A 26649-nucleotide genomic window follows, 5' to 3' on the forward strand; every position below is an offset into this window, starting at 1 on the left:
AGATGGAAGGCGGTAGCAGGCAAATCTTAAACTTTGCTCTCAGAATGGCTCAAAGAGGAAATAACACAAACACTCCCTTGGATACAGAAATCTATCTTACCTTATAAGGAAGTAAAAAGGGATAGGGATAATAGAAAGGAAGTGACTGACAAAAGGAAGGGTAGATTGGGGGAGTTAGTAATCAGAAGTAAAACACTTGTGAGGAGGGACAGGCTTAGGGGTAAGAGAGAGAGCGAGAGCGAGAGCGAGAGCGAGAGAGAGAGAGAGAGAGAGAGAGAGAGAGAGAGAGAGAGATAAACAAGGGAGAATAACATGGGGGAAATACACAGTTAGTTATCATAACCATAAAAGTAAATGGGATGAACTCACCCATAAAATGGAAGCAGATGGCAAAATCAATTAAAAACCAGAATCCTACAATATGCTGTTTACAAGAAACACATTTGAAGCAGAGAAACACACAGTAAATGTAAGGGTCTGGAGCTGATGCAAAGAAAGCAGGGGTAACAGTCATGATCTCAGACAAAGCAAAAACAGAAATAGATCTAATTAAAAGAGATAAGGAAGAAAACTATCTTGCTGAAAGGTACTGTAAACAATGAAATAATATCAGTACTAAACACATATGCATCAAATGGTATAGCATTTAAATTTTTTAAAAAATTATTTTAGATTTAAATACTAAAACTTAAATATACAATAAGAAAAGAAAAAAACATATAAACTTAAATAATGAAACTTAAATACAAAATAAGAAAAGGGGAAAAAAAGCATTGCCATGTGCACAGCAGCGCGTAAGAGAGGATTCAAAATATACAGCAATAAATTTCCATTTCAAGAAAGCCTATATAATAAATACTATGCATTGTGTTGAGAGCCGTCCATCTTTTCTTTGTTTCCTTGAAACTTTTCTTTTATTCTCTGCTGTGCATTTTTTACTTTGTTCTTTTCTCCCTTCCTCCTCCCAACCCCCTCCCCAAGGCTACAATTAAGTGCAGATACACACATACACACATACACATACACATATATAATACATGTACATATACCCATACATACACTTACATGTACACATACTTAGATATCTATAATTATACTCATATATAGACATATACATTCATATGCATCTATGTAAGTCCATACTATACTTATTTGCCCTCTGTTTCTCTGAGGGTGGATAATCTCTTCCTTCATAAGTCCAAGTCTTTCCATATTTTTCCAAGTCCCCCAACTCATCATTTCCTGCACCACAACGATATTCCAACCCTATACTGTCTAGTTATTTTAAATAAGCCAAAACAACATTGATGAATATAGCTGACACATAGTGTAGTTTCCCTATTTTTCTCTTTTGATTAAATCTATTTTAGCCTTAATTTTGTACAAGATCATGATTACCACCCCCTGCTCCTTTTTCCCTAACAAATTCTACTCCTGATCTTTATTTTATATTTGTGCATATCTCTTATTTCCTATTCCTCCTGACTCCTCTACTTTACTTCCACCAGCTACCTTCCTTCCTATTACTTAACCTATTCTCCTCCCCCCAAGGATCCCTCCCTTATCCTCCCATTCCCATTAATCTAAACACCTTTCTGTACCCTCCTTTAACATATTCCCTCATTCTCCCCTCCAGAGATCCCTCCCTTATCCTCTCCCCCCTCCCTATCCCCTTAGCATTTTATTTTTTTCTGAATTTTGAAGACTTTTATACACTTCTAGACGTGTATGCATTGTTCCCTCTTGAACCCATTCCCAATGAAAGTGAGTTTCCAGAACTACCAAGCCTCCTTCCCTATCTAATTCCTATGCTGGTTCTTCCTCTTGCACCTCATTTGTAAAGCATAATTACTCTTTTTAGCTATTCCTAACTGGTTATAGTTTTTAAAATCACATCATACTCAGGTCTACCCCAATCTTTCCTATGAACTACCCAATTACTAATAACAATCTTAGACATGTTTTACATTTCCTCATTACATACCTTTACATACATTACTTTTCAGGTAAGCAGTCGGTCCTTATTGAGTCCCTAGTAATTAGTCTTTGGTATGTAGCTTGTATTTCACTTGGCTTTTGTATGTCAAACCTGCTATTAAGATCAGGTTGTTTTGTTTTTTTTTAAACAAAATCCTCAAAGTCTGACGATTCATTAAATATCCATTTTTTATTTCATTTGGGATTATGCTTAGCTTTGCTGGGTATGATATTTCCAGCCAGAACCCCAGTTCTTTTGTTCTTCTAAATATAGTGTTCTAAGACCCACAGTCTTTCAGTGTTGCCACTGCTAGCTCTTGTGTGATTCTAATTGTGGCACTGCAATATTTAAATTGTTTTTTTGTTGTTGCTCATAATAATTTATCCTTGAGCTGGAGGTTTCAGAATTTGACTATGATATGTGGGTTTTCCTTGTAAGATCTCTTTCAGGTAGTGATTGGTAGATTTTTTCTATTTCTATTTTCTCCTCTCGTTCTAATGCTTCATGATTATTGTCTTTAATTATTTCTTGTATTATCATATCAAGATTCTTTTTTTGACTATAGCTTTCAAGTAGTTCAATTATCCATATGTTTTCTCTTCTTGATCTGTTCTCCAGATCAGTTGTTTTTCTTATGAGATGTTTTACATCCTCTTCTATATTTTCATTCTTTATATAATATTTGTATTATTTATTGGTCTCTTATAATTTTGCTGGCTTCCCCTTGCTCAATTTTGATTTTCAGGGAGTTGTTTTCTTCCTTAAAATTCTGGCTGTCCTTTTCTAATTGGTTGACTTTCTTTTCATAATCTTCTTGTTTTTCTTGGATTTTTTTTTTTTAGTTTTTCTTCAATCTCTCCTCTTTGATTTTTAAAGTCCTTTTTAAGTTCTTCTATGAATTCTTTTTGGGTAGGTGACCATTTGGCATTACTTTTGGGGGTAGAAGAGGGTTTCTCTGCTTCAGTATCTTCCTCTGAAGCCAAACCCCAGTCTTCTCTATTCCTATAGTAACTTTATATGGTTAAATTCTTTCTCGTTTGCCTGTTCCTTTTTTTTTTATTTGCAGTAGCTTATTTTTTGTAATCACCTCTAACCCAGGGGTACGGGGGATGGTGCCTCTGGCCTCAGATCCTTCAGCTCTCCCCTCTGGCCTGGAACCAAAACCAAGACCTCCAGCCTCCAGTAAGTGCCCACAGCCAGTGGTTCAATATTAAGAAAACTGTCAGTATAATTGACCATATCAATAACAAAACCGACAGAAATGATATGATTATCTCAACAGATGCAGAAAAAGCTTTTGACAAAATACTATACCCATTCCTATTAAAAATACTAGAGAGCATAGGAATAAATAGAGCTTACTTTAAAATGATAAGTAATATTTATTGAAAACTCTCAGCAAGCATTATCTGTAATGGGCATAACCTAGAAGCCTTCCCAAAACAATCAGGGGAGAAGAAGGGATGTCCATTATTACCTCTATTATTCAGTATTATGCTATAAATATTAGCTATAGCAAAAATAAAAGAAAAAGGAATTAAAGGAATTAAAACAGGCAATGAGGAAACAAAACAGATAATATGATGGTATGCTTAGAGAATCCTAACAAATCAAACTAAAAAACTACTTGAAATAGCTAACAACTTTAACAAAGTTGCAGGATATAAAATAAACCCACATGAATCATCAGCATTTCTATATATTACCAACAAAATCCAGCAGCAAGAGATAGAAAGAGAAACTCTTATTTAAAATAACTACAGACAATATAAAATACTTGGGAGTCTACCAGCCAAGACAAACCCAGGAATTATATAAACACAACTACAAAACACTTTTCACACAAATAAAACCAGATTTGGAAAAGTATTGGAAAAGTATTAATTGTTCATGAGTAGGCCAAGCCAACATAATAAAAATAACAATTCTACCAAAATCTATTAAAGTGTTTTATAGAGCTAGAAAAAAATAACAATTCATTTGGAAAAACAAAAGGTCAAGGATATCAAAGGAATCAATAGAAAAAATGTGAAGGAAGGCAGTCTAGCCATACCAGATCTCAAACTCTGTTATAAAGAGATAATTAGCAAAACAATCTAGTACTGACTAAGGAATAGAGGGGTGTGTAAGTGGAAAAGTGGAATAGATTAGTTACACATTACGTTATAGTAAATGACCATAGTAATCTAAAATATAAGCCCAAAGATCCAGGCTTTTGGAACACAACTCATTATTTGACAAAAACTGCTGGGAAATGGGGAAAAAAAAATATGGCAGAAACTAGGTGTAATCCAACAGCTCACACTGTATACCAAGATAAGATCAAAATGGGTACATAATTTACACAAAAGGGTGATACCATAAGCAAATTAGGAAACCATGGAACAGTTCATTTATCAGACCTGTGAATAAAAGAAGACTTTAGGCCCAAAGAAAATATAGACGTTACAAAATGTAAAATAGATACTTGTGATTACATAAAATGAAAAAGGTTTTGCACAAAACCAATGCAACCAAACTTAGAAGGAAAGCAGAAAACTGGGGGTAGGGTGGGGCACGGGGAGAAGTTTCGCAACAAGTATCTCTGATAAAAGCCTCATTTCTCAAATGTATAAAGAACTGAGTCAAATTTATAAAATACAAGTCATTCCTTAATTGATAAATGGTCAAAGCATATGAACATGCAGTTTTCAGACAAAGAAATCAAAGCTGTCTATAGTCAAATGAAAAAATGCTCTGAATCACTATTGATTAGAGAAATGTAAATTAAAACAACTCTGAGGTACCACCTTATACCTATCAGATTATCTAATATGACAAAAAAGAAAAGTGACGGATGTTGCAGGGGTTATGGGAAAATGGGACACTAATGTACTATTGGTGGAGTTGTGAATGGATCCAACCATTCTAGAGTGTAATTTGGAACTATGCCCAAGGGGCTATAAAACTATACATACCTTTTGACCCAGCAATACCATTGCTAAATCAGTATCCCAAAAACATCCCCCGAAAAGGGAAAAGGGCCTATTTGTACAAAAATATTTATAGCAGCTCTTTTTGTGGTGGGTAGAAATTGAAAATTGAGGGGATGCGCATCAATTGGGGAATGGCTAAACAAGCTGTGGTATATGATCATAATGGAATGTTACTGTGCTATAAGAAATGACAAGCAGGATGATCTCAGAAAAACCTGGAAAGATTTACATGAAAAGATGCAAAGTGAAGTGAGCAGAACCAGGAGGATGTTGTACACAGTAACAGCAATATTGTTCAGTGAAAAATTGTGAATGACTTAGCTATTCTCAGCAATACAGTGATCCAAGAAAATCCCAAAGGACTAATGATGAAGCAGAACTAATGCCTCCAAAGAAAGAATTGATACTGTTTGAATACAGACTGGAGCATGCTATTTTTCACTTTCTTTTGTTTCATTCCTTTTCTTTCATTTGAGGCTTTTTGTGCAAACTAATTAGTATAGAAATGTTACATTATTGCATATGTATAACCTAGACTGATTGCTTACTGTCTCGGGGGTGGGGGAAGGGAGAAAGGGATAGAATTTGGAACTCAAAACTTTTTTTAAAAAAATGTTTTTCTTCCAGAGAGCATATAAGCCATGAGCCCATTCACCATGATTGCCTTTGGCATTTGAGAGTGCCACTGGCCATTTATTTAAAATGTTGGCGTTATTAATAAAATGATTCAATTACCTGGAAATTATGTCTCTCTAATTTTTTAAATGCCATACCATTCCAACTGTATCATTCAGATCCCCCTGCTTGTATTTTTTTAAATAAGTTCTTATTGATGTCTTTTTCAACATCACTGTAACTTCCCCCAGTATCCCTTCCCATCCCAGAGAATCATCCCATATGACAAATAGTATTTTTAAACACAAAAAGGAAAATATAAGAGGGAAAAAATCATTATAACTGATCAATACATCAAAAAAATTTGAAAATAGGAGTAAAGGACAACACTTGTGGACATCTCATCCCTACAAAGGAGTAGGATTATCATCTCATAGCTCTTCTTTCAAGCCATGCTTGTTCTTTATAATTTTCAGCATTTAAATTTCATTTTATTTATGATTGTTCTTTCTGCTTACATTGTTATAGTCATTGTGTATATTGTTTTCTCAACTCTAATTCACTCTGTATCAGTTCATGTAGCTCTTTCTATGCTTTCATCATATTTTTCATGATGTAATGTTCAGTAACATTCCATTCCATTCATGTATGACAATTTCTTTAGCTGAGGAATTCCAATCCAGCCACAGACACTAGCTGTGTAACCCTGGGCAAGTCACTTAATCCTGTTTGCCTCACTTTCCTCATCTGTAAAATGAACTGCAGAAGGAAATGGCAAACCACTCCAGTATCTTTGCCAAGAAAACCCCAAATGGGGTCATGAAGAACCTAACATGACTGAACAACAACAATGGTCAATGGGCATCTACTTTATTTCCAATTCTTTGCTACCACAAAAAGTGCCACTATAAATATTTTGGTATATATGGGGTTATCTTATCAATTGTTTCCTGGATACCCAGGGTAAGTAATGGAATCTCTAGGTCAAAGACTATGGACATTTTAGCCACTTTGCAATAATTCCAAATTTCTTTCCAAAATGGTTACACGGTTCCAGCAAAAATGTACAAATGTGCCTGTCTTGCTGCAACTCTTTCAGCTTTGACTATTTCCATCTTTTGTCATCTTTGCTAATTTGCAGGGTTTGTGGTAAAAACTCAGTGTTGTTTTGATATACATTTCTCTTACCATTAGTGATTTGGAGCATTCTTTTATGAGATTGTCAATGGTTTGCAAGGCAGCTAGGTAGTACAGTGGAGAGACTACCAGCCTTGGAGTCAGACAGACCTGAGTTCCTATCTGGCCTCAGACACTTTCTAGCTATGTAACCCTGGCCAAGTCGCTTAATCCTGATTGCCTCAGCTTCCTCATCTACAAAATGAACTGCTGAAGTAAATGGCAAACAGCTCCAGTATCTTTGCCAAGAAAACTTCAAATTGAGTTACGGGAAGAATCACACACAACTGAATAACAACAATGTACTTACCCAAGACTAGTCTGCCTACTTTTGTGTCAGCCTGATTGTGGCTCCTTGGTATTTGAATTTTTTCTTTCTGGTTGCTTGCTAAAAATTTTTTTTTCTTTGACCTGAAGCTCTGGATTTTGGCTTTTATGTCCCAGGAGTTTTTATTTTGGGCTTTCTTTCAGGAGATGATCAATAAATTCTCTTTTCACTTTGCCCTCTGGTTTTAAGAAATATCAGAAGTTTTCCTTCATGATTTCTTGAAATATGTCTAGGCTCATTTTTTTTTTATCATGGCTTGGAGATAGTCCAGTGATTTTTAAATTATATTTCCATGTTTTGTTTTCCAGGTCAGTTACATTTGACATGAGATATCTTGTATTTTCTTCTATTTTTTTCAACCTTTTGTCTTTGTTCTAAGATTGCTTTATTTCTTATGGAGTTGTTAACTTTTATTTAATTCATTACGGATTTCTTGAAGTCTTCTAGAAGGTTTTGTACCTCTTGTTCTAAGCTGTTAATTCTCTTTCTAATTCTTCTTTAGCTCTTCTTTTTCAGCAGTGGTATCAAACTCAGAAACAGGGGCCACTAAACTCTACCTCAGGATCCCTAAAGATCATATTGACTTAGAAACCACATGTTTTTACATATGTGTGTGTATGTATGTATAGTATGTATATATGTATGTACGAACATACATATATACATATATATTCTTTTAAAAATTAATACATCAACCCATTAAAATCGGATGGAAACTACATTTTAATCTGGTTCAGGTGGCACTCAGAAGTGTTGTGGTCCTCATGTGGCCCATGGGTCACATATTTGGCACCTTGGCTATAGAGCTTTAATTTCATTTATATGGTCATTTTTTTTTATTCTTTAAAAGAAATAACTCTTTGTTAATTTCTTCCAGGAATTCTTCTGCCCAAGTTGATTTTCTTTCAAGCATGGCTTGTAGATGTTTTGAGATAATTCTCTTCCTCTGATTTGTATTTTGGGTGTCTCCTTTTTTTGATTTGTCTCTTTATTCCTTTCTTCAGCCTTCTCCAATTCAGACTTTAGGATTTTGCATTAGGTCTAGGCTCTATGCACTTCTGGAGTGAATGTCTAGGCCTTGCTTGACCCTATTTTGTATTCTCTTGAGAACCTGTAGGTTTTAGTGTGCCTCCAATGAGGATGAGGTTGGATTTCTACTTTCTTGGTCTGAAACTTTGCAATTTCCTGACTAGGATTTGGGCTTGAGCAACACAACTCTGAACTTGCGCTCCTGTTAGGAGCTCTAGTAGGCTTCTCTTGGCCTGGTCACTATCAACTGGCTGGAAGGTTCTGCAGGTTCACAGCAGACTACCCCTTGGTCTGTGCTCCCTTCCCTGATTTTTCTACTGTAGGTTTCACATCAGAATCCCACAGCTGCTACTTGCTTCTCTTCCTGTTTCTTGTCCAGTATGTATAACCTAACACCCATTGCTACTCTTTGTCCTGATCCACCCTGATCCACTAGCTGCAATTCCCCTTCTCAGTCTGCACTGCATCTATGACCCAGCTCTGGGTATTGTGACACAGCTGCCAGGGTCTGCATTCTGTGAGTGCTTCCTGCTGAGCATCAGGCCCGTAGGGACCGGACCTGGGACCCAGGAACTCTTCTTGCTTTAGGACACAGCTCCAGTCCTCAGTTCAGTTCCCAAGTAGCACAGCTCCATACACCTCTCCCAGTGTCTACAGTCTGTCTCACAATGCTGACCTGGAAGCAAAAAAGATTACTGAATTTTCCTTGGATTTCCTGACCAAGAATTGGTCTCGTGCATTTTCTAGGTCTTGATGGAGTAGTTGTGAAGGGGAGCTGGGCTATATTGCTTCTTGCTACTCTACCATCTTGGATTGGTCTCTTACCCTTTTGATTATTGGTATTGCTTGTAAGTCATAAATATGGGGACACTTCCATATTTCAATGACATTTTCATTTGTAGTTGATAAAAATAAATGATGGCAGGGAGAATGATATAGTGTTTAGCAATGCAGTTGATAGAGCACTGGACCTGGTGTCAGGAAGATGACTCAAATTTAAATCTGGCCTCAGATACCTGTGTGTGACCTGGGCAAATCATTTCAACTGTTTGCCTCAGTTTCCTCATCACCAAAATGGGGATATAATAGCACCTACTTTGTAGGGTTAATGTGAGGATCAAGTGAGATAATGATTATAAAGTGCTCAGCACAGTGCCTGGCACATAGTAAGTGCTACCAAAATGCTAAAAAATTAGCCGTTATTATTATACAATTATAACTAGAAAAAAAAGTGTACCTGTCATCTCAACTGGACCAATAACTGGACATCAGAGAAGAGCAGACAAGGGAGGGCAGGTGTGAGGAAAAGTCAGAATAAAAGACAAATTAAGTCACGAGGGGGAGGGACCCAGGAGCATGGGGATCCAGGACCAGGATCCCAGGCTGAGCTTGTGACTGAGGCTCATGGGGATTTGTATTTAGAGGATATAGGATAACATCTCAGCTTTTTCACCAATGGATACGAAAAATCCCTTAACTCTGAGCCTTACTTTCCCTGCTTATAAAATAGTGATAGTCATTTTTGAAGAGAAAGTAAGACGGTGCATATGTAGTGTTTCATGAACATTAAACCAAGTAAATGTCAGCTTTTATTATCATCACTGGCATCATTATTGAGGCAAATTGATTACCAAGAGCCAAACCAGCCAGAAAGATCTGGCTAATGAGATCTGCTTTAGGCAGACTAAAAGGCAGCATGGTGCCGTGAATAGCTTGGCTTCGAGGCTTGTCTCTGACACCTCTGCTATCTATGTAACCCTGAGCAAGTCAGGTAATTTCTCAGGGCTGTAGGAAATTCTCTAAGAAGCTAAATTGCAGAGTAGGTGGCAACTTACATTGACAGAGGGAGTTCCTATACCAGTGAAACCAGAGGACTAATGAATGTCCCTATCTAAGCTGGAATCATAACATGAGACACTTAGAGGAAGGATAGGGGCTGAAATTCAAGGTATATGTGGGAAATGTTGTCCAGAGGAGGTAGCTTTGGAGCTATTGTGTGATGGCTGTGTTAGTAGAGAGAAGGGATGGCATTCACAAGAGACTGTTACAGAAATATGATCCAAAGGACTTTGTGATTAATTTGATATGTCAGGGAGGGGTGATGGGGAAGTGAGGAATGTTGCATGACTCCAAGGTTGCAGTGTGAGACAATCTCCTTTGAAAAGACCAAAACAGATGGTTTAGTACTTTCAGAGGGCAGGGGAAAAATGAATGAGGAGAGGAGGAAACTATTGTGGTCTCCCACCTTCAGGGGATCCTGGGATTTATGGAATCCCACAAAACTAGGAGAAAGGGACAGCCAAGTAAATGGCTACTTTGAAAGTCCACATCTGGTATTAAAGTAAGGTTAATAGTGCTGGGGGTGTAGGGAGAGGATGCAGGAGCAATAGCCATTCCCCTCCCCCAGTCTCTGATCCCACATGGGCAGGACCATCAAGATGACATTCCCATCTCAGAGGAATTACACTGTTTGAGAATTGCTTCTGTCCACCCCAATGTATATTCTGAGATGGGCAACAATAACAATAAGCAGATGTGACTATTTTGCTTGGGATTTTCTTAAAGCAGCCTTCTTCCCTTTTCTTCCTTCACAGCTAGAGTAAATGACTTTTAAATGCACCAGGAAGACACTGTGCTGACCATGTGTGACCTTGGGCAAATCACCCTCTGGGCCTCAGTTTCTTTATTTAAAATGCTCACAACACTCCCAAGTGCAGCCCAAACCAGATGAAAATGGAATTGGAAGAGTAAACAAAACAAAATAAAATAAAATAGAGATAATGTTTGTATGTGGTTTTCTAAGTTAATATATGCCCACAGGGATCCTTGTGTAGGTTGCTCCCCTGCACCCTCCTTTCCTTCCATTCCTATTCCAGTCTGACACCACTGGACTAGAGGACCTTGGAGGCTCACTCTACCTTTATATCTATGGCCCTATGAAGAATGAAGGGATGTGAGGCCTAGAATAACCCATTTGCCATTCTTTTCAGCTACCCACCCCAATCCCCCCCTTTAATTTATTTTGGGCAGATTTAGCAAATATTTGGTTATCCCCCACTATGGACAAGGCAAATAGTGCTGCCTCCCTTATCCTTCTCAGCCATTTCACCCTGTTGCTAACCATTGTCAGGAAAGGAATTTCCCAAGCACTCTGAGCTTGGGGAGACCCCAGGAAGAAAGGAGTCGACTTGCAACTTTCCATTCCCCCTTTAATTGTCTCCCCTCTCACTCTCTTCCCTCCTCTTTATCTTTTATTTTCCTCTTAGCCATCTCTCACAAAAACAGTGTTCATTGAACAACTCCATGGCTAGGATGCCTGATGTATGACAGTGGATTAGAGGTGACCCTGAAATGGGGCAGACAGCCAGATCTTCTAGACATGGCTTTCAACTCTGGGAAGCCTAGATGAGGTCAGGCTGAAAGGGTACAAGCTCTAATTATGTCAGGTGCATTACATTATCCTGTTTAAGTTTTTTTTTTAAATGTAACTTTTACTTGTAAAAGTTAGCAAATAGTTCTCTTCTCTCCTTCCTGCCTCCCCTGCCACTTCCTTTGAGGGGAAAAAAAAAGCCTTGTAAAAACATGGATAGTCAAGCAAAACAAATTCCCACATTGGCCATGTCCAAAAATGCTTTCTCGTACTTCTTCTTGAGTCAGAGGTAGGTATAGAACTCTGTACCTCGAGTCAGGAAGACCTGAATTCAAATCTGGCCTCAGATACTCACTAATTGTGTGAGTTGGGCAAATCATTTCAACTCTGTTTGCCGCAGTTTCCTCATCACTAAAATGGGGATAATAACATCTACCTCCCCGAGTTATTGTGAGAATCAAATGTGCTGTCTATAAAGTGCATGGCTCATGGTAGGTGTTTAATAAGTATTTGTTTTCATGCTTTCTTCACCTCTCTGTTAGGAGGGGTGGCATGTTAATTCATGGATGCTCTGGAATTGTGGTTGATCATTGATCAGAATCTTAAGTCTTTCAAAATTGTTTGTCTTTCCAGTGTTTTTATTAGATAAATTATTTTCCTGTTGTTGTTTCTTTTACCCTTCATCAGTTCATACAACTCCTCCTAGGTCTGTCTGAAATGGTTTCTCTTATCATTTATTATGGCACAATAATATTTCATTACATTCATATCCATGTGACATAATTTGTTTATCCTTTCCCCAATGGATGGGCAACCCCTTAGTTTCAAATTCTTTACCACTACAAAAACAATTACTATAAATACTTTTGAAATCTGGGTCCTTTTCATCTCTCTCTTTTTAAAATTTCTTTGAGAATATTTGCCTAATAGTGATATTGCTAGGTGAAAAGGGTATGTATATGATTGCACATATATAACTTATATCAAATTGCTTACCATTTTAGGGAGGGGGAAGGAAAGAAGGGAGAGAGAAAATTTGGAACTGAAAAAGTTTTTAAATAAATGTTTAAAATTATCTTTATATGGGGGTAGCTAGGTGGCACAGTGGATAGAGCACTGGCCCTGAAGTCAGGGGGACCTGAGTTCAAATCCGGACTCAGACCAAACACTTGACACTTACTAGCTGTGTGACCCTAGGCAAGTCAGTTAACCCCAATTGCCTAAAAAAAATTATCTTTATATGTTATTGGAAACAATAAAATATTATTTTTTAAAAGGATATGCATAATTTGGTGATGTTCTAGTTATTATTTAGGATTAAACCCAAATTCTAATGTAATTCAAAATCTAACCCTTCATAGGACCACAAATTTAGAGCTGTAAGAGACCTCCAATTCTAGTCCATACATCCCTCATTTTACAGATGAGAAAACTGAAGTCCAGAGAGAAGTGATTTGGCCATGGTCATACAGGTAGTAAGTGGCAGAGACAGGATTAGAAATCAGGTTCTCTGATGCCAAATCCAGTGCTTTTCCTACTATAGCATAATGCCTTACCTTGTATCAAAGATTCTCTCAATGTGAAGTATCTGAACACACTTCAGGGACTTTTCTCACTTTCTTGGCTTATAACTATTACTCAGAAAACCAGGAGAAATGATTGCATGATACTTCTCAGAATATTGAGATTGATTCCCTCTTTCTAAACACAGTTGAATACCACAAAAGACAGTTTTTATTAAAAAGAAAACAAGTACAAAATTGAGGTAATCAGAGCCAGGAGAACAATTCATAAAATAGTAACATTTTAAAGGCAAACAACTTTGAAAGACTTAAGAACTCTGATAAGTGTAATGGCCAACTATGAGTCTGGTGGACTAATGATAAAGTATGTTACCCACCACATAACAGAGAGGTGATGGACTCAATATGCAGAATAACATATACATTTTTAAAGATGCCCAATGTGGACATTTGTTTTGACTATGGATATTTTTCATGCTCTGATTTGATCTGTATAGACCTGGTTGAAGGGTAAGCCTAGCATTGTTTGCCTTGAACATAGTAGGGGATAACCAAATTTTGCTAAATCTGACCAATGTAAGTTGAAAGGGGTATTGGAGTGGGTAGCTGAGAAGAATGGCAAATGGGTTATTCTAGGACTCACAGCCTTTCATTCTTTATAGGGCCATAGATCTAGAGGTAGAGTGAACCTCCAAAGTCCTCTAGTCTGGTGGTGTCAGACTGGTTTTCTTTTTTTCTTTCTCAGGGCAGGGGAGGCTAAGATGAGGGAAGAGAAAGGGAAAATAACTGTTAATTGAAGAAAATTTTGAGAAAGAAAACAAAATAGACACTGGAATAAGTAACCTTTATTCTGAAGGATGCATGTAAGTCCATAGAATCACTAACTTTCCTAACTATTAGGGTGCCTCTGGCAGAGTCCCCCACTGCCACCCCAAGGCTTGCCTTGGCCTGCTGTTAGCTGCTAGTCAAAAGCCATTGAAGGATAGTAAATTTTTCTTTCTCTGACTCTCTGCCATTCCACATGGCTTATCCCTAGCTTACTGTAGTGCCAGACACAAGAAAGACATTTTCCCTGATACTGGAAGGAAGCCATATGCCAATGTAAGTTTACATCAACCAACATAATTTCGAGTTGAATGTAATAAGATAAAATTGGGAACCATGTAAAATCTTGCATGAATTCAAATACAAGATAGAGGACGTACCTAAACAGCAGTTCTGCTGAGGGAAAAAATGGGTGCTTTGGTGGATTGCAAGTCAACAACAGTGTGATCTAGCAGCCAAGAAAGCTAATGGAATCTTAGGCAGCTGAATTAAAAAGAGTGACCAGAATGAGGGAGAAGATAGTCTCACTATGCTCTGCTCTGTCCAAATTTACATCTAGACCATTGTGTTTAGGTTTGGCCACTGGATTTTAAAAAGGAGGTTGAAAGAATGAAGAGCATGCAGAGAAAAACTACCACATAAGCATCCATTGAAGGAATTGGGGATGTTTAGCCTGAATAATGCTTAGTGGGGACAGACATAATCGTTGCTTTCAAGTATTTGAAGGAAATATTTTTATGTGGTAAAGAGGTAGACTTATCCTTCTTGAACACACGGGGCAGAACAAAGAATAATAGATGGAAGTCCAGAGATAGATTTCGGCCTGATATAAAGAAAATATTTCTAATAAGTAGAACGGTCCAAAAACACAATGAGCTGCTTTGGGAAATAGTGGATTCCTTCTCACAGACAGACGGTCTTTGAAAATCTTCCTTCTCTGAATCCTGCCCAGCCACTCATGCATCATCAATAATCAAGCAAAATAAATTCCTACATTGGCCATGTTAAAAAAAAAAGTGTTAATCTACACTCTGAGTCTATTACCTCTCTATTGAGAAATGTATTTTTTGCATTTTTCTAATTATTAGTAATTTTCACCATTTTATGTGGCAGTTGACAACTTGAATTTCATCCTCTGAAAATTGCCTATTCACAATCAGGGGATGGTTCTTATTCTTATACATTTGTATCAATTCCCTATATATCTTAGAAAATGAGACTTTTTTTTTTTCAGAGAAACCCATTGCCAAGATTTTTTCCTATTTACTCGTTTTTTCTTATTTAACTACATTAGTTTTGCTTGTGCATTCAGAGTTCTGATTGTTAATCTTACATTTCCTTCTTTCTCTTATAACTTTCTTTCTCGATGATGGTAGTCAAGAGAGAATTGTGCCCAGCTCTAGTTCCCTAGATTTTGTATAATCAGCTTCTCCACTTCTGACCCTCTTGCCAAAGCCCAATCATAGGTTTCTCTAGCTTTCTTTTAAGTTTCATTTTGATTTCTACCCTCCTTAGTTAGAGTTTGTTTTGTTTGGTACTAATCCCCTGTATCCTTCCATTAATCTGCCTTCCTTCTGGTTCCCTCCTCTTTCTTCCCTTATCATATTTCCCTATTGAGGGAAATGTATTTTTGTATTCAATTGTGTTGTGTACATTTTTCTGTCCTTTGACTAGTTCATTCGAAAGTTAGGGTAAAGTGACATTAACTTCCTCTATTTTTTCATCCTTATTTGTATAGTTTTCTACTTGTATACCACAGTTACGTGAAATAATTTTCTCAATCCTTTATTTCCTCCCCTGTCCCCACTCTATTCTACTTCCCCTCTCTTTTTATTCTTTCTTTTTTTTAGTTATCAAAACATAACAAAACCACTTCCAGGCTTTCTGTTTTATCAGACTCCTTTTATTAACTCCTGATAGGGTTCTGAAAGAACAGATGTATCATCTCCTCATATTAGAATATAAAGTTTATCTTTGTTCAGTGCCTTATGATGTTTGCTTATATTTATCTTTTTACCTCTTGACTCCTGAATGTGTATTTCCAAGTTTCTATTCTACTCCAGTCTTGTCATCAGGAAAGCTTAGAAGTCATTTATTTCATGAAAAGTTATTTTTCCCCTTTGGAGAATTATAGTCAGTTTTGCTGAGTTAAGTTATTCTCAAAGGTAAGCCTATTTCTTTTGCCTTCTGGAATATCACATTCCACATTCTCCATTCCTGTACAATAGTGGCTGCTAATTCATGTTTGTTCCTGACTGTGGCTCCTGGGCACTTGAATTCTTTTATTCTGGCTGCATGAAATACTTCTTTGGTATGGAAGCACTGGATTTTGGTGATAATGTTCCTAGGAGTTTTCATCTGGGAGTTTCTTTTAGGAGGTGACTGTTGGTAGATTCTTTCATTTCCAGGTTGACCTGTGATACTAAGAGATCTTGGCACTTTTGTTTAATGATTTCTTGAAATAGAATATATAGGCTCTTTTTTTTCTTTTTTCTTTTTTTGGTCATGGCATTCAGGCAGTCAATCCAACAATCTTTAAATTAGCTCCTCAATCTGTTTTCTCAGTCAGTTGTTTATATGAGATACTTTATATTTTCTTTGATTTTTTTCCATCTCTCGACTTTGTTTTAATAATTCTTGTTTCATAAAGTCATTAGCTTCTTGTTTCATTCTAAATTTTGGGAAGCTCATTTCTTTTCCAATTTTTTTCTCTAATGTTCTTGTTTCATTTATAAAAACATTTTAAACTCTTGCTTTCTCTTTTCCAGAAATTCTACTTCAAATTGTGCCAAAGTTGTGTTTTTCTTTGAAACTTAGTTTATAGATGTTTTGGAGTCTTTCTCTTTTGTACATGTATCTTGAACAGCATCCCTGTCACCATAAAGGCTTATTTCTTTCTTGTATTAATAACTAAGTATTGAATGAGGACAAGGTTTTTCCCCTTTTCTACTTCCTCATCCAGAAATCAGCCTTAAATCTTTCTCAGAGACTTACCCAGGCTAAGATCTGATCAAAAACAGAAAAAGAAATTCTAAGTTTAGGCAAATGGGTGGGTTCTTGTTCATTGTGTTTATTCCCACAGGTCTGGGAAAAGGTGTTTTCTAACTTTTGTCAAACAGGGGATATGGAGATTGATTAGTCTCTCTGACCAAGATTTGGATGCTCTGTGTCATGTACCTCAAGACTCTCATTGTAATGTGGCCCATTCATTGTAATATTCATTTTCTCATTAATTGTTAACCAATCAGAGTTGATTGCCAGCCTCAGGAACACCTGCTCTTCCAAGGGCATATAGACTTTCCAAGACTGCCATGAGGGGTCTTTGGCATTTGAGAGTGCCACTTTTATTTTAATATGCTTTTATTAATAATATTTTTATTAATAATATGCTAGCCTTGTTAATAAAAATTATTAAATTACCCAAAAATGAACTTTTTAAACATCACGACTTTTAATGATCACAGCTTTTAAAGCTTTTAATAAGCATTTTCCTGTTTGCCCATTCTTCCAGCCTGCTTCCTGACTTTAGACTTTATGTTAGTGCTGGGCCTCTGTTCACTTCTGAAAGGCATCTCTGGGCTGAGCAAACCTCATAGGCTCTGCTGCTGCTTTCTTGGGGCATTGAGTGTTGTGCTATTCTAGAATCTCAAGGACAACTCAGGCTGAGGTACTGCAAGCTTTCAGAGCAACCAAAGTGGTCTGATCCAGGGCAAAGTCTGATTTTTGCCCTCCTGCTCTAAGCTTCCTTAGTTGGGTTGGGGTCTGAACAACATGCCTGTATGGTTGGAATTCTAATAGACTGCTGCTGCTGGACTTAGTCATCATCAGCCAGCTGGATGTTCGAGTGGCACAACTTCAGGCTCCCCTTTGATTTGGGATTCCTGCCCCAGTTATTCTCCTGTGGGCTTCAGACTGGGCTGGGGCTGGGGGCTGGAACTGAGACTCAGACAACTATTCCTTGCTTCTGAACTTGTTCTTTCTTTATTCAGAACACAGCCTAAGGCCTATGACCACCTACAACCTGGAACACCACCCCATACACAGGATCCCCCTCAATCCACCCTGGATCTGTAATGTGGAATTAATGAGTAACAGAACTGCCAAGTGGCACTTGTTGCTACAGCCTGCACAAGATTAGGCCCTTCTGCACATGTCCGAGACTTTTTCTTATCCTGGTGCACAGCCTCAGTCCTCTTTCAGGTACTCTGCCAGAAAGCTCTGCAAGGCCATTTTTGGCTAATCCCCCTTTCCACATCTGTAGACCTTTTTGAGTGTCTTCTTTTGCTGACTTGGGCTGGAAAATAATAACTTGTGATTTTTTTTTTCTTGGACTTCTCAATCAGGATTTGGTCTTCTCCGTTTTCTAGATCTTAGTGGATGAGTTGTGGGCTAGAGCTCAGTCATATGTGTTTCTGCTACTCTGCCATCTTGGTAGAATTCTGTCATTCATGTGTAACACGTTCTATGGAACAATTTGCCTTTGGGGATAGATTTAGAACTGATACATCATGTTCCTGATACCCATTAATGACATGGTGGGGCAAGGATGACTGTAGCTCTGTTCAACTATCTAGTTTCATCTAATAAGATAAATGTTAGCGATAAATGTAAATTTTACAACGTGGTGGGCTTTATTTCTTCACATCCCCCACTTACATAGTGGCTTAAGAAATTATATGCCTTTTATTCAGAAAAAAAAATTTGTAAGCAGTAAGTGTCAAAAGCTTGAAGTATGTCAGTCAAAGGCTTAGGCAAACTGATCCCTGCAAATAAGAATCTGTAGTCGCTTATGTAAGCTTCTAAGTAGCAGCTAGCACACTTGCATGATGATGTCAGTGTTTTTAGATAATGATCTTGAATTTGGATAGTTTGGAAACATTTTCAAGTATTTATGACCCAATTAAAGACTTGAAAAGAAGTATCCCTTGAGGAGGAAAAAGTCCAGATCTGCTATTTAATTCTTAATTGTGATACACTCTGTCCTAAAGAAAAGGATAAGCTCATCAGCTTGTGAAACTCAGTTATAATGTGATTATGACTAATTTTTAACTTATAGAATCACATAAGACTCTTAGAGCTGGAAGGGGCCTCAGAAACCACTGAGTCCAATCTGGAGAGGGAAAAGAACCCTTTTTACAACATATCTGACCAATGGTCATCTATCTAGCCTCTGCTTAATGATTTCTAGCAAGAGGAAACCCAGAAACTCCTGAAACATAACTTTGGGATAACCCTAATTATTAGGGACTTTTTTTGCCCTTACACCAAGGTGAAACTTTCATCTCTGAAGCTTGGACAATCAATAAACATTTATTTAGTGCTTACTATGTGTTAGGCAGTATGCTAGGTACTAGAGAAAAAAAGGCAATGAAATAGCCCCATTCTAACATCTGCCCTAAATGACCAAGAAGGCCTGTTCTATGAGGCAATCAGGTTCTTCTGCTTGAAGACTATAACATTTTCCTCTCCTCCTCCTAACAGACTGTTCCTCCAGCTTTTGCTCTTCTTCAACCCAACATGCCTAGTTCCCTTGAAGCCCTTTCAGTATCCTGGTCACCTTATGCTTGAGGGGCCTCAGTTTCTCAATGTCTATTTTAGAACATGGCAGCAAGACTCATGGACAACACATGTTGTCTGACCAGAGCAGAGGACAATGGGACTATTGGTTTCCTCCTTCAGGATCCCAGGAGTCTGAGGTAATGTAGCACCTGGGGGACTTTCTGCTCCTCATATTTTAGTCCCCCTTCCCTCAGGCAAGTCACTCCAGTTTTCAAGGTATTATGTGACACCAAATCCACTCCAAAACTTAAAGCTCAGGGATTCCCACGTACTCAAGGAGAAGGCGCAATTAGTTGAAAGCAAAGGTATTTAATGCAACAGCAGAGGAGAAAAGTCGCCCCAATCTTAAAGCATGCCCTCCCACAAATGTACACAACCTCAGGGGTTGGAGCAGATGTGCTTGGGGAAGACATATGGTCAGGATATGAATGTAGAGGAACACCTTCCATCTCTGATCTACAAGGCTGCTGATGCCTTCTTATGATATTGTAATGCTCCTGCTGGGCTCCCCCACTTCATGTTTCATATGGTATCCACTCTCTGTTAGGCTTATAATCTCTCCTGGGCATTGCTCCCTCCTGGTCTTGCCTGTTCAGTGCCAGATGGTGTTCTGCTGTTCTTATGCCTCCTCTCTCCTTGTCTGCCACTGGGTTGTCCTTTCAGGGCATCCATTAGCCAAGTCATCCCAACCCCCTGCTTAAACCATGAACCATCCCTGATGACCAATACACCAGCCCTGATGACCAACACCCCCTGTCATGGAGGACTCACTACCTCCAGAGGCAGCTATTCCATTTTGGGAAAGCTAATCACTAATACATTTTTTCCTTCTATTGTGTTAAAATCCAATTCCCTGCTATTTGTACACATTGATTTTGGCCCTCTAGGGTCAAGTAGAATTTAATCAAATTTAACTAGCATTCATTAAGTGCCTACTGTGCGAAAGGAACTGTACTAGATGCTAGAGATATAAAGACAAAATCATTCTCTGCCCTCAAGAAGTTTGTATCCTACTGTGGGAAATAAACCAATTCTTCCTTTTAAACAAAAGCCCTTTAAATACTTGAAAAAATCAACCATATTCCCTGTAAATCTTCTCTTTTTCTAAGGATGACTATATTTTATACAAACCAATCCTCATATGATTATAGTTTCCTGATCCTTTAGATGACCCCCTAAGCTATTTTCCTTTGGACAAATTTCAGTTTGACAACGTCCCTTCTAAAATCCAGCACCTAGATCTGAACACAGTACTCCAGGTACAACATGACCAACATAAAATACATTGGGCCTTTTGCTTCTTTGCTCTGGAGACTATAATTATATTAAGGTAGCCTAAGATTCCATTAGAATTTTTTAATTGCTAAATCATATTGAGCTTGTAATTAAACCCTTATTTTTTTTTCGACTTCAAATATTATCTTGATTCTTCGTTCTTCCTTACTGTATCAGTCTTCCCATGTTTCTCAGAATTTTTCATATCTATCTCTCCCATTCCATATTTGTACAGTTTCCTAAATATAATTACAAAACTTTACATTTTTCTCTTAAATTTCCTCTTCTCAATTCAGCCCACTCTTTCAGCCAGCCAAGGTAATTTTGTATCATAATTCTGTTGTTCAATGTAGCAGCTATCCTTCCCCGATTTGCATCATGTACAAATTTTACCATCATTTCATTTTTATTTTCAACTAAATCACCAAAGAAATGTCATTGACCTGAAGTTGAAAATGGAGCCCTGTAGAATACTGCTAGAGACCTCCCTCCACATTGATAACTATCCATTAATAATAATAATTGGGGTAGGTAGGTGATATAGTGGATAAAGCACTGGCCCTGGAGTCAGAAGAACCTGAGTTCAAATCCAGCCTCAGACATTTGATTCTTATTGGCTATATGACCTTGAGCCAATCACTTAACCCCTATTACCTCACCAAAATATGAGAATAGCCAGCATTTATGTAATACTTTAAGCTTTGAGAAGTGCTTTACAAATATTGTCTCATTTTGTCATCATAACAACCCTGGGGAAAGGTAGGTGCTATTATTATTTCCATTTTGAAGATAATGAAGCTGAAACAGAGAGTGGTTAAGTGACTTACCCGGGTCACACAACTGGGTAGAGTCTGAGGCAAAATTTGAACTCAGATCATCCTGACTCCAAGTCCAGCACTCTACTGTGCTGCCTTTCATCAATCAACATTCTTTGAATCTTGTCACTTATTCAGTTCTGTATATTCCTCCATGTCGTCCATAAGGACTTTGTAAGATACTCGAGTGCTTTGCTAAAATCTGGGTGTGCTAAGTATATAATATTTTCCTGATCTATGAGTTGAATAACCTTGTTAAAAAAAGGAAATGAGGTTGTTGCTTTAGTGTGACTTTTTCAAGATGAGTCCATGCTGGCTCAAGACAATTGCTGTTTTCTAAGTTTTTTTACAAAGCATCCTTTTTAATGAGTTTTCCAGAGGTTTTTTTTTTCCCAGAGTTCTGATAGGAACTAATTATAAACCCAGCAGGTTGTAGTTTGCCATGAACGCCTTTTTGAAAATTTGGACATTTTGTTCATCTCTAGTATGTACTTACTGGGACATTTCTCCATTTGCTTCCTGGTTCCTCAAAGAGTAACTTACACTAGAGAACTAGCAATCACACTTGCAGGTTGTTTGAATTCCTTGGGATGCAACTCGCCCAACTCTGGTAACTTCAATTCATTAAAGGAAATGAGGTATTGTCTTATCACCTCCTCACTTGTCTTTGCTCTCAATTTTCTCCTAACCCTTTTTGTTCAGTCCTTTTCAGTTTGAAGATGGTTCTTTTTTAAAAACAAGTTTTTCTGTTACCTTTTTTTTAATACTCTAGTAATGTTTCATTAACCCTTCTCCCCACCCCACTCCCCACAGCTTATTGGAACAAAGAAGCTTATTTAAGCAAAGACCCTGACACGACAAATAGTGTATACCATATTATGTAGCTCCCATTTCTCTACTGAAAGGAGGAAATAAATGTCCTTATCAGTCTTCCAAGACCAAGAATACTCATCCCATTCATCAGAATACAATTGTTCTTCAATGTTATTAATATTTATGCTTTTATTCATTGTAAATATTATCTTGATTCTTCGTTCTTCCTACTGCATCAGTCTTCCCATGTTTCTCAGAATTTTTCATAATCATCTTTTTTTTACAGAGCAATGTTTCCTTTACATTAATGTATCACAATTTGTTCAGCCATTCCCTAATCAAAGGGCACCCACTTTATTTACAGTTTTTTGACTCCACAAAGAGTGTTATATGCATTTTGTTATATGTGTATATATACATATATACACATATGTGTGTATATGTGATTATGTACATACATATATAAGTATACATATATACATATACATATGTATGTGTATGTGTGTATATACATATACATATATACATATGTGTATATATACATATATATACACACACATACACACACATATGTATGTATGTACGTTTGTATGTATAACATCTCCTTTTTTTCTGCCATTGACCTCCTTGGGGTATATGTCCAGTAGTGAGATCCCTGGGTCAAAGGTATGAACAATGTAATAACTTTTCCCAAATAATCCTAAATTGATTTCCAGAATGGTTGGGCCAGTTCATAGCTCTACAAACAATACATTGGCAGCCACTGAAGACCACGCTTCTTGATAAGAGAAAGCAGAAGCAATGTGCTTAGGACAGAGAGGAAGTTAGGAGTGATTGCTTGAAGTGCTTCATGTTATATGACCCTGAATTAGGTTTTTAACCAGTGAACAGATATTTCTGCTGTGAGTAAGTGAGGAAACAAGGCTAGTCAATAATGGTCTTAGTACAAATTTAAATGTGAAATTTGAAAAATGAACATCCTACCTGGTTTCTAGTTTGGGCTCTTATTAATAGCCCACTCCAGTCAGACAGAGTCAAAACAATTTGCTGCTGCTATAGCTGGTTTGGTTTTTTGTTTATTTGTTGTTTTGTTTCTGTTTGCTGTTTTTTTTCTTTGTTTTTTACAAAAGAGTCCTCAATAAAATTATAATCAATATAATAATAAATAATATAATAATAAAATTATTATTATCAATGTAATATAATCAATATAATCAATAAAATACAGTACAGAAAATAATAAAAGAGTGGTCCACAACTTTAGACCAAAAAGTACACTTACCTCAGCCAAGAGTCTTTTGAATGCTTAGTAATGAGTCCCCCCATTTTTTTTTACATGTCAGCACCCCAATCTTGTACTTTCATAGTGTTCATCTAGCATAAATATTTGCAGAGCCAAAACACACCGGAGTTTCACGTTTCAGAAGATGATGTCCACCTCCTGTCTATGATCATAGGATGTACTTGGCTGTCCATGTGAAATTTATAAGAGAGGAAAAAAACCCCAGCTAGCAACATCAAGACGGCAGATAGAATCGCCACAATAACGGCATTCCCGATTTCCTGTGCTTTCGGCCTGGGGGGTATATAGAAAATAACAGGGAAGGTTATACTCTTGTTTTGAGACACTGAGTGAAAATTCCAGATTGCACAAATTAAGATACAGATCCCAGCAGATGAATAAAAGAATCCTCCAACAGTAAATGCATTGGCGGTTGTTGACCTACGAGCATCTCCCGTGTAAAAGCTCCTTAATGCGATGATAACGTAGGCTTTTGCCATGACCCCCAGAATGCAACCGAACAGAAAGATGTGCTGAACAGCCCGAAAATCCCAGGGCAGAAAAGTGTTGGACACGCTGTAAACGTGGCAAATCTTGGCAGATCTCCCTTGAGGAAAAAACAGGAAGGTGCCATAAAAGCACGCTTTCCAGATCCCCACCCAAGCGATGTCAGAGGAAAAGATGGAAGTTGTATTGACCAAATGCCATACCCTCCAATCCGATTGTCCCATGGAGGCGACAGCCAGGATCCAGACGGCAGTGGCTAGGGCTAAGGCTAAAACTTGAAGGTTACCGCTAGTGAGATGGCTCATGGCCAGGATAGCTTCAGGAAATGTCAGGTATTTATAGCTGCCCTGGAAACAAACATAGGTAACTATTGTACAGCGTGCACATCCCTAGCAGCTTAGAAATAAAAAGGGATATGGCAGGGAATACTTTGGGTAATGCTAAATGTTTTTAAATGAAGTGCTAACAATCTCTGGAAGGAGGGTAAGAATGGGTAAGTGGTGGTTATAGTTATTGGGGTTTTGGTTTTTGGGTTTTTTTTTTTTTTGCCCAGGGTCACACAGCTAGTAAGTGTCAAGGGTTTGGTCTGAGGCCCGATTTGAACTCAGGTCTTCCTGACTTCAGGGCGGGTGCTCTACGCAGCCCTCTTGTTATTGTTTTAAATAGCATAACTGCTTCCATCTGATCTAGGAACACCACAGTAGTACCGTCCCATATGGCATTAGCTGAGAGTCAGAAATCCTGGGTGTAAAGAGAAAAACGTTTTGAATGTGCAGTCAGGAGAGACCTGGGTTTAAATTCTACTTTAAGCACTTAACACTTATTAGCTATGCAATTCTGGGCAAGTCAGTTCAGTTGTCTGAGCCTCTGTTTCAGCTTCTTATCCGTGAAGCACAGACAAGAATATCTGTAGTGTTGCTGTTCAGCTGTTTTTTTCAGTCATATACAACTCTTTATGACCCCATTTGGGGTTTTCTTGGCAAAGATACTGGGGTAGTTTGCCATTCCCAGCTCATTTTACAGATGAGGAAACTGAGACAGTTAAGTGACTTGCCCAGGGTCACATAGCTAGTAAGTGTCTGAGGCTGGATTTGGACTAATGAAGATGAGTCTTCCTGACTCCAGATCCTGCAACCCTATCCACTGCATCACCTAGTTCCTTACTTCAAAGTACTGTTTTAAAAACTACTGGCTCTGGTCTTGGAGGAAGAGAATTTAAATTTCATTTCTCACACTTTCTGCCTATGTACCTTGAGCTAGATAACTAACTTTTCTAGGACTCATTTTCTTCTTTTATGAAATGGGAGGGTTAGACCAGATGGTTTCTAAGATTCTCTTGTAGCTCTAAATCTATGATTTTATATGATCCTTTAGATGATCAACTAATCCATAAGCCTTCATTAAATACCTACTAGGTGCTGGAAATTGTACTAGATGTTATAAATACAAATACAAAAAAGAGGTGGCTCCTCCCCTCAAGGAGCATATCTCCTAATAAAGAGGTACATTATATTCACAGCTAAGTAAATGTAGGCTATATAGAATATAAATACATTGTGGTGTTGAGGGGTAGGGAGGGAGCACCAACAACTGAGAGAAATAGGAAAGGCCTCTGGAAATAGAACTTGAGTTCAGCCTTAAAGGGATCTGGGGGGTTGCAAGAGGTGGAGATAAAGAGGGAACCCATTCCATCCTGGGGCGGGGACAGAGGAGGTGTCAAAGGCTGTAGTCAAGAAGGATAAAAACTGAGAAAAGGCCACTGGATTACAGAGATCATTGGTGACCTTGAAGAAAACAGCTGCATGAAATGCATAAAATGAAATACATAGGATTGCAAAATGCAGTATTTTAAATAAGTAAAATATTTAAATACATTTCATTTTCATATATTTCATAATCAATATAATTGGTTTATTATTGAAATATAATTATGAAGTGTTTTTTTTAAAAGCCCATGGACCTCAGGTTAAGAATCTCTGCATCAGGAGCCAACAGGATCAAGTAAAGTAAAGGAGTCAGTGAATAAAGAAAAGGTTGAAAATTAGGGAGATAAAGAATGATGGAAGGGACAGGTTGCTGGAGGAGGCAAGAGGGTATAAGATCAAGGGCATTGTCCAGAAGTGATACCTCTTCTTCTAGAACCAGAGCAAAGGAAGACAGGAGGGGAATAACACCAAGGTGATTTGAAGTATAGAATTCAGGAGGTGAGGGAGCTGGCAATGCATGGCCACAGTTTTTTGTTTTGTTTTGTTTTTCAGTAAAATGTGAGATGAAATCTTTTCCTGGGCAGGGATTAATATATGCAAAAAGCTATATAAAAATCAGCTACTATTCCCTCTCTAACATACCCTGCCCCATGACACCATTGTGTAATATCCACCACAGGAAATTCATCTCCATATAGCTAACTTTAAATAAGATTTCAAACCAGAAGATGTCTGTAAGGATCATTGCCTGAAGTCATCAAAATGCAAAGTATTTTCATTATCTCTAATTAAAGTGTTTGGAGAGTTTAACTTCTTGGTTCTTTGCAAAGCAGGGGAACTAATTTTCACTTAAATGTATCACATTTAAATAAA

At 37.7% G+C, this 26649-nt stretch overlaps 1 protein-coding gene across 1 annotated transcript; it reads right to left on the reverse strand.

The window, feature by feature from the left end:
- Positions 1-23611: 23611 nt before the first annotated feature.
- Positions 23612-24375, reverse strand: LOC110221570 (claudin-20). The gene has a single exon (XM_021006257.2). It carries the CDS (start codon positions 24373-24375, stop codon positions 23695-23697), a length of 681 nt encoding a protein of 226 aa, XP_020861916.1. The 3' UTR covers positions 23612-23694.
- Positions 24376-26649: the final 2274 nt, after the last annotated feature.

This window comes from Phascolarctos cinereus, unplaced genomic scaffold (genome assembly GCF_003287225.1).
Source record: "Phascolarctos cinereus isolate Bilbo 61053 unplaced genomic scaffold, phaCin_HiC Scaffold_726;HRSCAF=1367, whole genome shotgun sequence".
NCBI lineage: Eukaryota > Metazoa > Chordata > Mammalia > Diprotodontia > Phascolarctidae > Phascolarctos > Phascolarctos cinereus.

Excerpts from the sequence above, each read along its gene's own strand:
- LOC110221570 (XM_021006257.2), bottom strand. The coding sequence starts at position 24,375 with ATGAGCCATCTCACTAGCGGTAACCTTCAAGTTTTAGCCTTAGCCCTA.